The 17,954-nt window shown below is 39.3% G+C and overlaps 1 protein-coding gene across 9 annotated transcripts in view; it reads right to left on the bottom strand.

Annotated features, from left to right (window-relative positions):
* Positions 1-17,954, bottom strand: part of FGF14 (fibroblast growth factor 14) — a 477,163-nt gene that overhangs the window by 96,301 nt on the left and 362,908 nt on the right. For 7 of the 9 annotated variants that reach the window (XM_037528725.2, XM_054701825.1, XM_054701823.1 and 4 more), the window contains 2 exons: positions 8,150-8,260; positions 2,060-2,163 (listed from right to left, as the gene is read on the bottom strand). In XM_037528725.2, the coding sequence (XP_037384622.1) occupies positions 2,060-2,163; positions 8,150-8,260 (215 nt within the window). Of the gene's footprint in view, positions 1-2,059; positions 2,164-8,149; positions 8,261-9,115; positions 9,136-17,954 lie in introns of those variants that run through there. The other 2 variants (XM_054701822.1, XM_037528726.2) reach the window with 2 other exon arrangements.

Here is a 17,954-nt window from a genome sequence, read left to right as displayed (position 1 = left end):
TACTACTTTATAAGCGGAGCCTTTATTACATAATACAATAACTGTTATGCATGTTATCCTATATTGTTATTCTAATAGGTTCTCGGTAACTATGGACTAAAGGATTAAATGTGGGAAAAGGCATTCTTCGTACTCACATATTTGAAGCTCACAGTTTGTTGCATGGAAATAAACAGAGCACTTTTACTATGCAGCGTTAGTGAGGACTGAAAACTGCTTTGGACTTTTTCTAAGGTCCTTGTCCTACACGGTGGCCGGGGACTATCAGGGCCTGGCCTGGGCAGAGGGGAACTCTTAGGTAGGAGCCAGTTGAACAGAGTGACTCTGTATCACATCTTAGGGTCAGAGCAAATTCAAAGAGGGGAACGCGTATGTGTAAGTCAAAGCATCAGATCAACAAGGTGGGGGCCCAGAACCAGGAATTGCCAGGAAACAGCAGGTCAACACTGTGCCTCAGGCTGTCACCAGGATGGGTCCTAGAGCAGATGTTTGCCCACAGCCAGCTCCCGAGACCTGACTCCTGGGCAGGGAGGCCAGAGTCAGATGCCAAGACCAAACAGGACCATCCCAGCCAACAGCTCAGATGGTAACAAACAACACCAGGCCTAGATTTTAGGCTGGCACATACTCAAGATGACATACCTTACCTTAAAGAAGACAGACATTCATTTGCCACCTTATCACATAAAACTCAGAAGCAAAAAAGGATAAAACAAACATTTACATTTCCCCTACATCAACACACACCCCAAAGCACGGCGGTGAGATAGGATCAACCACAGAAACCAGACCAGAGGCGATGGCAGCTGCCGCTTCTAGTAATTTCTGGGCATCTCAAAGATTACTTGGGGTGAAAAGAAACAAAACTAACAGAATACATGTCAAGTCAATAAAGCTAACTAGTATCCAAAAGAAAGCATCTCTAGAAAAGGATCTTTATCTACATCCGTTTTCCCTAAAGGGCTCTTGGGAAAGCCGGCTTGATCTGGCCTGCTGTGCGCTGCAGATGCGCCTGGCCTGGGAGAGCACAGTCTGCGTCATGTAGACCCATGTCCACAGGCAGGACCACCCGTCGGGGAACTCGAGTGAAGGTTCCAGAGTAGCAGGGGCCTGGTTTTTGCTCACTGCAAAGGCAGTCCACAGTTCCCACTGTACTTTCTCAGACAGGATTTCCCAGATTTGCCAAAGAAAATACATTCCACTTCACGGGAGCCTCAGGGGAGGGATCTGTTTAAGGTTTACATTTGTGCATGTGTGTGTAATGGACGCATGTTCTGATGTATTTTTTATGGATGATAATTAACAGTTTTAAAGTATTTATATGAAGATGACATGCGATCACAAATAAAACATTATTCTTTGAGGCAATAACTTCGATCTATTCATTTTTACTCAAGGGAGAGATATACTTTCATCTAAGTCCGCATTGCTTGGACCTGTGGCAGAAATGGATTTTAGCTGCATTAGAATATATTTCTATAGCCCATCTGAATGTGAATTATTTGTAATTATCCCAGAGGAAGCTATATGAAAATTGATCAATTTCTAACACACATTAACACAAAACAGAGACTTGCTTAGATTTAAAGCAATATACATTTTGAAGTTGAAAGTATTTTCCCAGCAAAATATTTTCAAAATCAGAATTCTTATTTTTAAAAGAACTAATCTTTCTTTTTTTTACTTTTCTTATTTTTTGAATTCACATTCATTCTGTTTCATTTAAAAATATTTTTACAAGTGCATTTGTACATAAAAATAGAAAAGATTATATTAAGATCAACGCTTTGAAAATTGCTCAATTTTCTACGAACTGGGGCATTTTTAAAAATAAGGCGAATGTACAACTTTGAGATGTACTAGCACTCTTCTGCCAGCTGTCCTGATATTATCAAACATTGGCAAATGATGAATCAACAGTCTTTTCAGCATTCTAGCAAAACCAAATACCAAAGCCAAAATGGCAGAATCTGTAAGCATCGGACTTATTTTTGGATTTGCTGCTGTTGCATTTTGTGAACATTGAGTGGGCAGCCAAAGGCTTTGGCACGGTACTTACTGATGGGTAGAGGTAACCTTCTCCATTCATGGCAATATACAAGCCTGTCTTCACGCCCTGGATGGCAACGACGCGCAGGCCCACTGGGATGAGGTTGAACAGTGCTGGAAGACAAACACCACGGTCACCGAGGGCCAGGAAGAGGCAGCCCTGCCCTCCTGCGGTCTCTTCGCCTTTATTTAAAACTAACAGCATCTTTGTCACAACCTCCTGAGGAATTCCAATTCATTCGCTTGTATTTCTCTGTCTTTCACAAGATTCTGCTGTGGGTGAAGTTAGCGTTTGAGCTGCAGTTTGCAGATTAGAGATCTGTCTGCAGCATTCTGCGTAACAGGTGGGTGATAAACACTCACACCTGGAGTTAGGACTCTGGCCTCACAGCCTCTGACATCATGTGATGCCAGAAGAGATCAGCTGTGATGCTTCTCAAAGAGTAGAACCGAAGCAGTCCCCAGTGAAGCTACGTTCTGGTCTCTGAGGCAGGAGGGCTGCTTCATCATGGCAGTGCGGAGCGGGCCAGAAGTTAAAGAGGTAATTCCCGAGCTAAATTACTCTCGCAGGGCCAACAGGGTGTATTGGCAGAGCCCAGAAAATACATGCACCTGCCTCTGTGCTAAAATTAGAAGGAAGTAATTACACTGTATGGCATGCAAATGCGAGACAGTTTTATTAATATTTCATAAAATGAAAATGAAAGAGGGAACAGGCTCAATTTTCCCACCTAACATAAAAATTCACTCATGTTTCCAAGTTTTGTTTCTTATTAACAGAAAAAGAGTCTGTAAGTATATTTTCCCCAGGTGCAGAGAGCAAGGTTATACATTTTTAAAAGAATTTTTAACATCCTGTAAAGCATTTTCATGCCGGTGTTACATGTGGGTGGCACATGGGTGCCATAGCCTCATTCTTAGTGAAAACTGCTTGTGATTTGGGATATTTTATCACAAACGGAAGATAGACATTATCATCCACAGGGAGCTTATCTAATTCTAGTCAAGTTCTTAATTCAAGTCTATTTCTAAACAATGGGGCCAGGTTAGCACAGGCATTGAATGTACTAAAATGTATAAATAAAATGATGTTTAGTGTCTCGATTTTATTGCACAAAACATAAGTCATTTTAAAAATGTGGGCAATTTTGATTCAATCTACAGGTCGACTCATAATTAAAGTGGACTTCATCAATTATGTTCTCCTTAATTTCCAGACACATGTTTCCTCTGAATAGTAGGAGAAATGACACTCTCTTCCAGCTATGACACGTTACTATCCTAAGATCCCAGGAGGTCTGTGCTACACAGATGTGACAAGAGAGTGGCAGGACATGGCCTGAAGCCTCTGTCCCTACAAGGATACTTGGGGGCATGTGTGATTTGGTGGATTTTAGCTTTCACTAACACTGGACTATCTTCCTAGGATTCTAGGGCTTATGATATCTTTATGAAGAAATGGTACTTATGTTTAAAGATGTATTTATTTATGATACAAGAACTGAGGTGTAGGCCAGAGGTGCAGGGGGTGAGAGGATTCACCAGAGACAAAGTGGAGAGCAGAACAGGTGGATCTACTGAAATCCACTGCTGAGGGGAGCAGCGGGGAGACAAGAGAGGTCTGCTGCGCCATGTGGGTCAGCTCCCTGGCCAGGGACAGAACTTGTGCTGCAGTGGCTGGAGATAGCTTCATAGTGTTGACACTTAACCCCTTGCGCCACCAGGGAGGCCCCAGACTTATGTTTTCTTGTTTCTGTTATTTAATATTAAACTTGAGTGTGCAGGTATTGGGTGGCACGAAGTACCTGGGTCATTGAACTCTCAATGTCCTTTCTTCATGGGAGAAGGCCAGCCCTGGGACATCTTCATGATCATCGAGATCACCTCCAGGGCTCTATCTCTCCCACATTTGGAAAGGTTGAGTACATAGGACAATTCTGATTTATGCACATAAGTTTCTGTGGGAAAAAATACTTGCTTGCCTGTCTAGCCCTACTCATCCAAATCTAATTATCCTAACCTTTATACACACCTCATGTCATTTTAGGTGCCCTGTATAATAAGGCTAGATGGTATAATGCTAGAAGGCAGGTGCACTCACCAAAATAATGCGATAGGAAGAAAAAAAATTATAGAAGGTAGTTTAAAGTGACCATACCAAAAACAAAACAAAACAAAACAAAACAAAAACAAAACAACAACTTGTTTTAATCCTCCCAGAATTTTGTTTTGGACCTGTTATAAAATATAAGCTATTACCAGCTACTGAATAGCATAAAGTAAATCCATGTGGGAGCAAATTGTGATGTATCTAAGGTGCTAATTAAAACCACATTAACTGAGACATATTACATATTTTTCACTCTTATTGTATTTTGCTCAATTACAGAGCAATGTCACCAGACCTGGGGGGTCAGGACAGTGACGATGCTCATGTCCACCCAGACCCACTAAGTCAGCGTCTCTCGGGGTGGGTAGAGGGAGGGCATGACCCCAAGGCACAGCCAAGGTGAGGACTGTCCTCCGGAGGCTGGCAGGGTGATGGAATCTTAGAGCGATGAGCAGGGTTCACACATCAAGTCCCAGACTGGGAATTTCTAAGGTGAGAGGCACTGTTTGTGTGAGGTTCTGATACTGCACAGCTACCAGCATGTGGAGACCCTGCGGTCCTCTTCCACTTACAGCATCTCGCAGGCCTGGTGTTGGGGACAGTGATGAGTGAAGTGAAGGGCACAGAGCCTAGTAGAGAGATGGGAAGGGAAGCTCTGGGGAATTTAAAGACTACCCCTCTGAAACTGAGCGTGGTCACGGAGAAGCCCTGCATGCATTCCTCCTGTCAAGATCTTTAAAGGCACGTGGAAGCCAGTAATGAGCATCAAGTGGCCAGAGAGCCCCTCTAGGGGGACCAGTTATCCGTCATCAGCCATTTTCTTGCCATTCTGCTCTGAAAGTGTCTAGAACTCAAGACAGAGGCCCTGGCAGGGCGCTAGATTCAGGTTATCCGCCTGCTGTTATTTCTTCCTCTTCTCAACTCACCTAGAAACATTCACAAAAGCAGCTTAGCAAGGTGGTCCTAATGTTACGTAACTAAATAATTTCCTATTTCGTGTGGGTTAAGTGTTGAGTTGAAGGCTTAAGCCTCAGTTTTAGCATTTGGTCACTGTTGGTGTGGCCTCAGGGTAATTTTGAAGTTATTTCTTCTATGATAGATGGTTAATCCTTGTTATGTGTCAGGGGATTATAAGAAAACACTGAAACAAATTTGTGAATTATTTCATCACACCCTCAAACCGAAAAGTGTAATTAGGACCTGTCTTTCAGCATCTCCCAAGTGTGTCCCCACTTCTGAAGAATACTGTTCAGAGCTAATGATATTCTTAGGAGTCATAAACCTATTGTACTCAGCAAGAGAAAAGAAAATATCTTAAAATGTATCCTAAAAAATACAGTTTTTCAATTAAGAAGGCAATCGTACATAAAAGTAGAGTTGATTAACAGTTCCCATGGAATTGATAAAACTGCTATCATCCTGCCAGGTTTTATTAAATTTTATCGTTACACAATTTTTATAGCCTTTTAAGGAGAAAACTTTTATCTGATTCTATTTTATTCTGTCCCTGTCTTTGCCAATGTTGAAATGATAACAAAACTAACTTAGTGGGCTTAAAGTCACTTAAAATGCAATGCGACTGATAAGAAAAGAGACTGTGGGGCAGACCTTTACACAGGAATTTAAATGCATAGAGTGTGATTTGGGTCTGATTGATTTTTACAAGGGGCTCCTGTTCCTGCTTTGTTCCTAGAACTTTTCATCACCAGCACTTAGGTGGATTAGAGGGGATTTCAAGAGTGACCCAGAGGTCTTGCTCCTGCTAGTGCAGTTCCACAGTAGGAGGAGAGAAGCCCCTCCCACTTAAGGAACAGAAGGCTGAGTGTCATTCAGTATCTCAGCTTTCCAGCTTCATGGTTATTTTTTTTTTTTTCAGATAACCAGGTACAACAATGTGTGTTTACAAGGGATTATGGTGATGGTGCACAGGTAAAACAGCGGTGGGAATTTCACGAGGAAATCATACATTGTACAAATATGAAGAATGGTGTAATAAATATATAAAAAACGTGTGTAAGCTTATGTCTACCTCTGCACATTCACAATTTAGTAAATACTGCACTATTCATTCAATTCTGAAACGATAAGCTTTCAAAAGATAGTGTCTACTTAATTCTTCTCACCTTGACATGGATTCTCGTCATTAAAATGAACCAACTTATTTGGCATCACAAAAAACAAAGAAGAAACTATTAGGGGAATTCATTAAACCTTTCTTTGAAGGAAATTATTTTTCCAAGAAGTGCAAGTAAGCAGTATTTAGGCCCATTGTACTTTATTTGCTCTCTTGAAAACTTTTGTCACGATGGATGACTTTGGCCTCTGGCTGGTAAATCAGGGCCTTAGCTCTCACAGCGAACAGAATAAGAAAACTAATCCTCTGCTCCACTAGACTCCCTCCAAGGACAATCAGAGGACAGTGGACATAGAACTCAGGAATCTCTAAAGTTCAAGACCCCCACAATTGTAAGACATGAAAAAAAAAAGGGAATGCCTTTCATCAAAGAATGGGGTAAGGGCTTAACGATAAGGAAAAAGACACAAACAGATATATAAATGTTAGCTTGAACCAGAAACTGACATTGTTTTAGCAGAAAGATGGTGAAGCACTGGTCATTCTGGAAGGCTCGACTGTCAAAACTACAAGTAAGGAATGTTGGATATTAAACTTATGAATGAAAATATCTCCTTTTCCTTCCCTATGTCTGAATTTCTTTTTTCCTAAATCAAAAGAGGACATAAAACAAAACTAAACAACAAACAAATGTGATCATGAAAAGTTTAAAATTACAAAAGGACAATAAAATAGACACACAGAGAAAATAATTAGAACTTGAAAAGGAAAGAACTTGAAAATTAGAACTTGAAAAAATTAGAACTTGAAAAGCAAAGAGAAAGAAAAGCTTTTAAATGAGAAAATGTCCAAATTCTAAAAAATGAACAAAATGGCTGGAATGATAATGCCATTTCACATAGCAATAGTGAACACAAAAATAATATATTTTATATTATTAGCAGCTCTCAGATTCAATGTTACTGAGAATTTGATTGCTAGCATTTTGATTTTATTAAGCCAGAAAATGCTTATTCTTGGGTTACATGTACTCAGAGTCTCCCCTCTTTTCATAAAATGATGCTCTACATATGAAGAAGTGACACATGGGTGAAAAGATTCATACCCACTTCTACTCCCCTATTAATGTGATTCAATATTTCTAATGAACACAGTTTTGCTTTTACTGGTGCAATACATGATATGCTAAATTAAAAGGAACCAGATACCAGTATAAATAGAAAATGGGAAAGAAAAACAGACAGTTGAGTAAGGAGGGACACCAGAATAAAAATACAAAGCCAATGAAATATAATGAAATAATAAAATGAAGATAAACAGCAATACAGTGAGAGATGTGCAGTGTTTTAATTTCAAAAGTTATCACAGTCCCACTTCTACAAAGTAGTTAAATATTTTGTACAATATTTGTACAAAGGCACACAGCCTTTCTCCCTACAAAAAAAGCTATTATCTTTTTTTGTTGAATGTAAAGAATTTAATAACTTTTGTTTCTATTATTTGAAACAACTAATCCTTCCTTCTAGCCCTTGAATTTTCACAATTATCATGAAGAAGCTACAGGCCTGATAAAAATAATATATCCAAAGTAAACTGGTAACCAGTTTTCATGGGGATGTACTAGCGCATTTACTTTTGTGGTAGTGAGATTAAACATGAACAATAATCACCTGGATATGACAATTGTTTGAAAATAAAAGAAATTATAATTACCTGCAATGACAGATTCTTTTGTTGCTCTATTAATATTTTCATCCTTGTGGTTCAAGTAAAATTGTAAATGGCATTCTAGCCTATACCATTTGTAAAATGAACCAGCATAACCAAATATTTGCAAATATATTGTAAAAAGCCATTTAAGTAGCAGCGTATCTTCCACCAACTGTGTTAACTGGTGGCCTGAGGTTGTCACTTACTAGAATTCGTGCTGTCATCCTTGGTTCCATCGAGAGCGCCATCGGGGTGCATTTGCAAGTAGTAGCCTTGCCTGCAATATAACCTGGTCACTATACCCTTGAGCTGGGGATCTGAAAGGCAAACAGAGTTATCATAAGCCTCACAATGTGTCACAGTAGAATTTCTCTTTTACTTTTTATTTCGTTTTTTTATTTTATACAAAAGGACATTTTATAAGTAACACCTTTTATTTTGCACCTGCCAGACCCCTCTGCATTTTACCAAACCTGGATTCAACTAATCATTGAAGGTAAAGAAAATGCAGTTGTAAGTTGCATTTGACAGCTGCAGAAAATCATTGAGTTTTAAAAATTAATTTCTGCATTTAAATGATTAAACTAATTCATCTACTCAACTAATTATTAGCTAAGTCCCAAAGGAATTAATTTAATAGTTTAGCATCACTCAGGATGACAGTACAAGAGTTTTGCAAACTGGTTTTAAGAAAATGAATTAACTTTTAAATACAATTTTCTTTTTACTTACTCTGACAAGTAATCCCCAAATATAAAAAAAAATTAAAAAATCATACAAATATTTTGAGACACATTATAGAGAAAGCCCAGAGGTAGAGACTGTCCCCTTCATGTTTCAAGGGTCACCCTAGAAGTGTTTGTGCTGTTTATCATGATCCACAGGGAGAGGGGAATAGGGACTGAACTTAGGGTGGAGCATGCCAGCCAGCCCCGAGGTTACAATCCAGACAAAGCGGACCAAGCAAGCAAATAATCTTGCTAATTCATACAATCAAAAAGGAGAGTAAAATTATACCATATGGATTTTTGGTATAACAGGGGTGCAGGGGTTAAGGTAGAGGGCAGTGGAAGTGTATTCAAACAAAAAGGGAACTCAGAGGATAATGGACTTCTCATCTGATGATTCAGTGAAAAGATAATCACTCAGATAATGCACAGCTTTAGCTGTACCTTTGAAAATAAATATTTGCATGTGGTTTTTAAAAGGCCACCTCCATCTCATGACTAGATTTGAGGTGGGACATCATAATCCTCACCATGGCAACTGGCAACTCTCTGCAGTTGCTGAATGTGATATGCAAATGTGATCACACTGTACAAACAGTAGGATGCCACAGACTGGTGAATCTGGCACCTTGCAATAGAGAGAAAAAAACTGTGGCCTAGCGAGCAGGTGAACACAAATATACGCATGCTGAAAATAAACTGTTCAAAACAGAAAATCCTTAGCCTTTTGTTTAGTCTTTTAGAAATTAACACAAATCCCAATATCTGCTTCTATGTGTACCTGATATAACTATTTGAAAAATTACTCCATTATACACAGATGACCTTCAAGCACAGCATATTAAAGAAGACTGTGGAAAATAACGCATGCACATTACAGCATCCTATCATCAACTAATACTATATGACTAAAGATATTAGACTATGGATGTTTTTAGACTAGGATTTTAGAACGAAACATCTAAGTGATTATTTGGGCTTATGTTATGTTCAGCCCTTGTTTTGTAGAATATAACTTTCAAAATCACAGCAATCCAATGTGTACAGTAATTACGGATAATTACAATTGCATCTTAGTCTGCCTGTCATCTGATAAGGCTTTATAGGACTAACAATCCCCTAAGACTGAGAGCTCCTTTTCCTAGTTTTGCTGCATCACCTTTCTGTTCTTCTCTGAAAATAAGTAGCACAGAAAAAATAGAATGAAAGTAAAAAGGAAGAGAGGGATTCTCAATCACCACTAACGCATACGGAGAATTTTAGAGATTGACAATCTTTTTGGAAACCTTTATGTTCTGACATAACTTCTTTTAATAGTTCTATATTTTTCCTATGATATCTTCTGGACTTGAATTAAGTAGGTCAAGTAAAGCAGCAAGAAGACAGAGACCTCCCACAAGCTCCCTTACACTTATGCAAGAGAGCCCTTCTGTTCTGGTTTCAAAAAGACAAAAGCTAAGTGTCAGCCAGGACGAGGGACAGGGAGCAGCTGCACACTCTTCGCGGGACCGTAGACAGCGACAGCACAGCCCCCATGGAAAGAGTATGGAGGGTTCTCAGAACATTAAAAATTGAACTATCATATGACCCAGAAATCCACATCTAGGTATATATGCAAAGAACAGGAACTCAGAATCTCTGCTGTGTTCCCACGTGTACTGTAGCATTAATCACAACAGCCACAATAGGGGACAACTCAAGTGTCTGCCAATATATCACAGAAAAAGCATATAAGATGTCTAGTGGAATATTATTTGGCCCTTAAAAAGAAAGAAATCTTGCCTTCTGAAACACACATAAACCCAGAGGACATTATGCTCAACGAGCCCGTTTGAGACGGGAGCCATGTGAAACATGAAATTGTGTTTTTAAGCTCTCGTTTAAAGTCAAGGAAACAAATTCAAATCGACTCGTTTATCTAGTTTTGTATTATTTGGTAATTTTGCTTTTGGATATCGTAATGGCATCTTCTGAGGTACCAGGCACTATTCTTACATTGTAGGGTTAATCCACTGAATCCTCACTACAACCTTGCTTACCAGGAAGCCCATTTTGAAGGTAAGGAAATGAAGACACAGGGCAATTAAATAATTGGACAAAGCGCACATAACTATTAAGTGTAAAGCTAAGGTAGGAACAGAGTCCTACCCACTTAATTACTAAGTACAGGCCTTTATACATGGAATAACTGAACGAAGAGAGCCCCAAAACCTAAAATAAAATTCAAACCATTCTGCCTTTTTTAAAAAACTGTATTTCAAAGATTAACCCAAACACCTCAGACTTCGAGCTGATCCTGTGATAAAAAGCAATAGCATGAAAGTTAGAATGGATGAAACTTCTTGATCTCTTCTAAAACCCATCCTACTTTGTCACTGGCCACATTTCCAATAAGTCTCTCCCCATGAAATCCTCACCATCATGGCAAATGTGCTACAAAAAGCTTTCACTTCTTCCAGGATCATTTTCACTTTAATCGTCCCATCTTCACCAACTCCAGCCAAAAGTCAGTCTCCCGCTGACTGCACAACTTAGGTGCAGCACCGGTTCCTGAGAGGAACACCATGCTAGTTATTTTATTTTTCATTCCATTTCATGAGTGGCCATTTCCTATAGATGCTTTCTTCACAATCTCCCTGAATCGCTTCCCTTTTTCTATTGCCCCTGCTAGTAGCCGGTGAGTCTCTGGCTAGTCTTCCAGCTGCAGTTTGCCTGTTCAGTCCATGAGGTCGGGAAATATGCAACCACTCTTCCTGCCCCTGAGTTACTTAGACACCCCGGGCAGAGGGACCCGATCATGTCTGCCTGGTTGTGTCTCCTCTCGCTCCCACCTCATCCCTGGCATGTAGCTCAACCTGGGTCATCGTGGCCTATCTACAAATAATCCATAATCTCTCCCTTTTCACCTGCCCTCTTGACCTTATTTGCCTCAAATATCTGCCTAGCGAGGCCGCCTTACACATCTGTGCATGCACATGCACATGCACATGCACGCACACACACGCACACAGTTTGGTATAGTCAACTTTTTTCCTCCTTCCCTACTTCTGCTCCATCAGCATTTGCTCTGGGGAGCTTTCCTGACACCCTAGAAAAGGTCATATTCCTCCTTTGAATGCCGTTATGGCAGCACTCTTCATAGGTATAACTTATTTTTTTCAGCATCAGAATTATTTCATATTGAAATACTTTTAATACATGAAAAGACAGGAAAGACTACAACTTACACCCACACACCCACCACTGAGATTATGCAGATGTTAACATTTTGCTCTATAATTCATGGTTTTAATGGTACATTTTTTGGTGTAATTTTATGCTGTCTGTCACCAAATTGGACTGTAAGTCTCATGAAGAGAATGTATGATGAAATGTATGATATATGATGTTGCTCTCCATGTACCACCAGGGTCTGGTTAACAGGAGCTGAGCAACATGTATTTCTTGAATGAAAACTGCTGAGTATAATTCATCCATTGACTCTAAGGTGGCCATCAAAGCAAAGTCTTAAGAAGGGCAATTTTTGAACAGGCCATTGAACTTTCCAGACTTATAACTTGAAAATAAATCCTCAGTATTATAAAGTTTTGTGTAATAACACACATGTATATAATATGAGCTTGACTATGTGAAAACACTATCCAAAGGGAAAAAAAATACGTGTAGATATCATATACCAAAATGTCTAATATAATGGTATTTTGATGGCTACTGAAATATTTACTGTTCAATATTTACTGTTGAAAAATTTTTAGAAAGTAGCTTGCTAATTTTATAATGAATGTAGAGTATTCAGTAAAACCTCTTAACACCTCTTGAAAGAATGACTGACTGTAACATTTAAACATGTAAATAATATTGCAGATGTATATGCAAATACCAAACACATATTACTGTTTTAGACAAACTGGCTGCCCTAAATTTTCAAGGATTCCGCTTACTAGTTTCCCTTCATGCACAGCCACGTAGCCAGAAAACCTTCACTATGATCCTCACTTAGGAAGACAGCATATGTGCACCATGTCATTTACAGCTTAAAGTCACTCCATTAGATAATTAAAACCAAAGAAAATGAAAGCTTTGCCCCTCAAAAGCAAAATTACAGAACCCAAAAATCATGGCAAAAGCAAAGCAAAACACAACAAAATAAGTTCCGGAGAAAACAACTACAACAGTTACGTGCAGCCAGCAAAGGTCTGTCTGAGCTCGCAGCTGCACTGTGCACAGGAGACAAAACCCTTCATTTCTCCCTCATAGCAAGCCCCACGCCAGTCTCGCCTGTTCCGTAAAGTGCGCTGACATGAAGCGTTGACAAAAGGGATGTAGAAAATCTCACCCAAATGTTGGATGGACAGAATCCAGAATGGGTGGTTGCAATAGAAACATATCCTCTGAAGTGAAAGCTTGCAAAGTGGGGTGTTTTTCCCAAGAGGGGAGAGCATGGCACCCCAGGGTGTGAGACTATTAAACTTTCGTGTTTGCTTATGAACTCCAAAGCGAGAAAGAAGTTAAGTTTTGCTAGTTTTAATTGAATTGGATGGGGTTTTCAAGGACACCGTGCCCTAAAAGAACCCACTGAAGCAGGGGCAGCTAGTAATTCTGAGGGGCTGGTATGAGTAAGCACACAATAGTGACTGGTTCAGTCCTCACAAGAGTCAGCCACTGGAGTTTGAAAATATAAAGACAATCAGAAATACATCCACTACAGCACAGATGGAGCCTGGCCCTCAGTGAAGAGTTCACCTGGAGGTAAATCACAGCAAGAATGATACATGTGTGACACAAACTAACATCATTCTCTCTTTTTCCCCCTGATGGGATTGGGGTTGGTGACATTCTTCTGCTGAACATGACATACAGCCCCCAAAACCAAGAGTTTTGCTGTCACTACTGACAAATCCCAAACTCCTACAACTTCAGCTCCTAATTAATAGCTGAAGGATAAAAAATTTTCCAAGTCCCACACCTATATTTTAGCTAGTCAGGTTAAAAAACATTTTTTTCAACTCATAAAATTGCTACATTTCTTTATTCTTTTCTACAACATTTATGCATTCAGACTATGTATGCTGCGTGAGAAAAGATGACAACTTTGTCTTATTTCTCCTTCTATTTTTTTTCATATTCTAAGTACTGCGTGGGCATCCCTGGTGGCACAAGGGGTTAAGACACAACCTATGAAGCTATCCGCAGCCTCTGCAGCATGAGTTCGATCCCCTGGCCGGCCAGGGAGCAACCCACATGGCGCAGCAGACCTCTCCTGCCTCACCCGCTGCTCCCCTCAGCAGTGCACTTCCGTCAATCTGCCTGTTCTGTTCCCCACTCTGTCTCTGGTGAATCCTCTCATCCCCTGCATCTCTGGCTTGTATCCCAGCTCTTGTATGCATAAATAAATAAATCTTCTAAGTACTGTGCATGTACAATTTACTAAAAAGGCTTTGAGGACAGTCCTGTATGAAATTCTGTACTAACTGTCTCTGATATTAGTTAAAATAGAAATAACCGAAGTTAAAGTGCTTGTGTATCAAGGAAAATAAAAAGATGTTTCATAATATATTAGCCTCAACAGATAGTCAGAACTGAAAGAAGTGCAAATCAGTCCAATGGCCTTTGGATACAGGAAAAAATACTCAACCTTTTAAATTAAAACAATCACTCTCCTAGAAGTGAGTTGTGAATCAATCACTGTCACAAATGTTTGCATGCAACGTGCAGAATGACAAAAGAGAAATCAGGATAACCTTTAGAATGATGGATATATTTGAAATCGTTATTTAAACTGAAAGTTGTGTAACATGTCATATATTTTTTGGTAGCAAATAAGTTAATGCCCATAAATCACATATACTATGCCTATTTACACATAAATCTTGGTGCTAATTGGTCCTTAAATGTCCCTCCTCTATTAGCCTTGGGAAATAAAATGTTTTTACAAGGTAAAAAAAAACTTTTGAAAGACACATTTTTTTGTTGTTGGTAGCAGATCTAATTAGATTTTGGCACTTGTAGCAACAGAAAATAGTATAGTATTGTGAATAATTTACCCAAAGCCATAAACTATCATCTTATCCAATCATAAAAATAAACCATATCAGGATCACTTCCAAGGTGTGAGGGAAAAAAAAGGGTGGGGAGGGGCCCCAACAAATACGCCAAATAAAACTTAGGGTCTGTGAAAACTGACTTTACCTTTCTGCTAGTTCCTTAGAATAACATTTTACTTCCTTCAGGGATTGACCCTATGCAGCCTTAAGATCCCTGTCCCCCCAGGATCCTTGTTTCAGTCATGCCAGGGGATTGTGCCACCCCAACCCAGGTACCCATTGTACCACCCCAACCCAGGTACACACTCAGAGCTATAAATTGCTGATTCTGCAGCCCAGAACAGCTCTCCCCCTCTGCCTCCAAGGATCCATGTCTGAGCACTCTAGGGATGGACACTTGCATTAAAAAAATAGTTTTTGCCCTCTAAGGTCTTTCTATCTATTGAAGGAAGAAGACAACCTGTAATATTATGGCTTTCTGCCAACCTATCCTTGTGTTAAATCATTGCATTTATATGTCATTCTGCTCTTCAAATAGTTAGAAATCCCTTGATAGTTGGCATCATCTATTATTCAAAATAGCCTATCACTGTGCTTTCACAAAGCAGATGCTCAACAAATATTGATTGAAATGAATTAATTTTCTGTTTATTTTTAAAGTATATCTATATATACATATATATATGTATAAATATATATGTCTGTCACCAAAAAATATATGTTCAGAGCTGATTTTTACATTATAAATACACACACTACACACATGCACACATACATAGTAAATGGAATTCAAGGTAAAATGTATTTTGGAGTACCTTATTTAAGAATTGGAGCAGAGCATGGTTGAGATAAAGATAAATGCAGGTTTTGAAATGGAAACGCCAATAAGGTTTATGCTATTATTCCAAAACTATTTTGGCCAAAAAATTCCCTCTAGGTAAAATATATTAAGAAAACAAGAGTGGATAAAGCCTCTTCTTGGGGAAAATACTTGAGATAACGAACAGGATTACAGAAGCAAAGATCCTGCTTAATCTGTGACCGTCAGCACCAAGGAACAGAGAGTGGAAGCCCAGGACTCCGATGGTGGCCCTGAACTCTCTTATATTTGCATAAATATTAGGAAGGACAATGCTGACAGCTGAGAGTGTAATATTTCCTAGATTGGTAAGCAAGTCGCCAAGCATTGTATTTGAACTTTCAAAAACCATTGTCACAGAAAGAGTGGAATCTGGGAGACCTTTATTTAATTACTATCTAAATATCAATTGTTTAACTCTACATATACATTTTGTTATTTGTATTCCTAATGCCATTTTCAGATATGAATCTCAAAGGAGTGTTCAAAATCTTAGTGATGTATTTATAATAAGCACTTATCAGTAAATCCACCACATTACCGGAATATTCCATGTTTATTCAGCTGGTTACTACATACTTAATAATTAACTTCTTTCTATTTCCCTATTACAGGATTTTTTTTTTTTGGTATTTTAAAAGAACAGCTTCTTAGGAAAAAAGGGGAAAGAGGTGTCTGCATAGACACAGGTGGGCAGGCACTATAGCTGTTTCTGCTTTTGAAAGTGAGGTTTTGTTATAAGAGATGCCTGCATACACACAGGCATGCAGTTTTGGGACAAGAGCTGCCAGGATTTTTTATCTTATTTATTTTTAAAGGTTTATTTATTTATGCATACAAGAACTGGGGTACAGGCCAGAGGTGTAGGGAGTGAGAGGATTCACCAGAGACAGAGTGGGGAACAGAAAAGGCAGATGTACTGAAATACACTGCTGAGGGGAGCAGCGGGCAAGTCAGGAGAGGTCTGCTGTGCCAGATGGGTAGCTCCCTGGCCGGGGATCGAACTCATGCTGCAGAGGCTGAGGATAGCTTCGTAGGTTGCATCTTAACCCTTTGCGCCACCAAGGAGGCCCTGCCAGGACTTTTTATTAAGAAGACCTAGAAAGTAGCTGTTGCAGACTTCCTGTGGAATGATTGATCCTGAAAAGAAACTGCACCACCTTGAACACTCACAAGTTCTATGTTTAACTTCAATACCTGTTGCACTACAGGCACAAGTGTGCATAACACACACATACATACATATGCACGCACACACAATGAAGAAGTTTTTACTTTATTCTATAGGTGACTAATTCACATCTTTTAATTTTAATAGACAGTTCTCTCACATCCTGCTGCTCAACACAAAAGCCATTTTATACTTATTATGGTAGAAAAGAAAATAGCATATTATAAATATTAATCATGTCTCTATTTTCTTCTTAAAGTTTGAGACTTAATGACTTAGGGAACAAAAGCCCAAGAGTATTATTAACGTTTGCTAATATTTTGTAGTCGGATGCCATAATGAGCAAATTTCAAGGCTGGAAATATGACTGAATGAGAATAAGAATGTCATGAGTCATACACCACGATCTGATAGAGCTCAGTGACTATGCAGAGCCTTTTAAAAAGCCTAAGTGACTTCTACTTTTGACCAAGATAGAGTAACAGGGTAACAGAAATACCTTTTCACATGAAACAACAAAAAATTGACAAATTGAATTTTGCAGACTCTGGACCTCAGGACATAAAGGCTAGAGGTCTCTGATAGATGGGAAGAAATGAGGCAGGCCTGCTGGTGCCTGAGGTTGAAGCCTTGACAGATTGCAGTGCCTGGTGAAGGGAAGGAGCCCAATGGACTCTCTGTATTGAGGAGATATAGCTGAGCATCTAGGGAGACCAAGTTTGCAAAGTACTAGAGAGGAGAGAGCTTCAGAGAGAATTCCCAAGATCTGCAGCATCTCTTAGAGTCTTCAGTTGAGTGCTCATGAGCAACTGCATGTGAGAAAATCATCCCAGGCTGGGGAAACCATCCAAGAGGGAAAGGTAACATGGCCTGAAACACACACAGGCCAGGAAAGAGTACCTGTTCTGGTTAGTCAGGGCTGGGAAAGCTCATAATCCACAGGCATTGAGTAGTGTACATCTAAAGTTATATATAAGGGCCTTGCCACCAATACCGGAGAAAAATCAACCTCATTCTGAGCACTGCCTCAGTCTCAGCTAACAAATTCTGAAAGCAAAAATTAAAAAGAACATGCTGTTTCTAAGCAACTTAACAACAACCCAGAATAAACTCAAGAATATTTGTAAGAATACAAAAATATCTATCACCCAGCAAGGTAAAAATCAAAATATCTGGAATCCAATAAAAAGTTACCAGAACCTCAAAGAA

Source organism: Talpa occidentalis, unplaced genomic scaffold (genome assembly GCF_014898055.3).
Source record: "Talpa occidentalis isolate TD23 unplaced genomic scaffold, MPIMG_talOcc4v2.1 talOcc4.5, whole genome shotgun sequence".
Classification (NCBI taxonomy): domain Eukaryota; kingdom Metazoa; phylum Chordata; class Mammalia; order Eulipotyphla; family Talpidae; genus Talpa; species Talpa occidentalis.
This window is presented reverse-complemented; position numbering and strand designations above follow the sequence as displayed.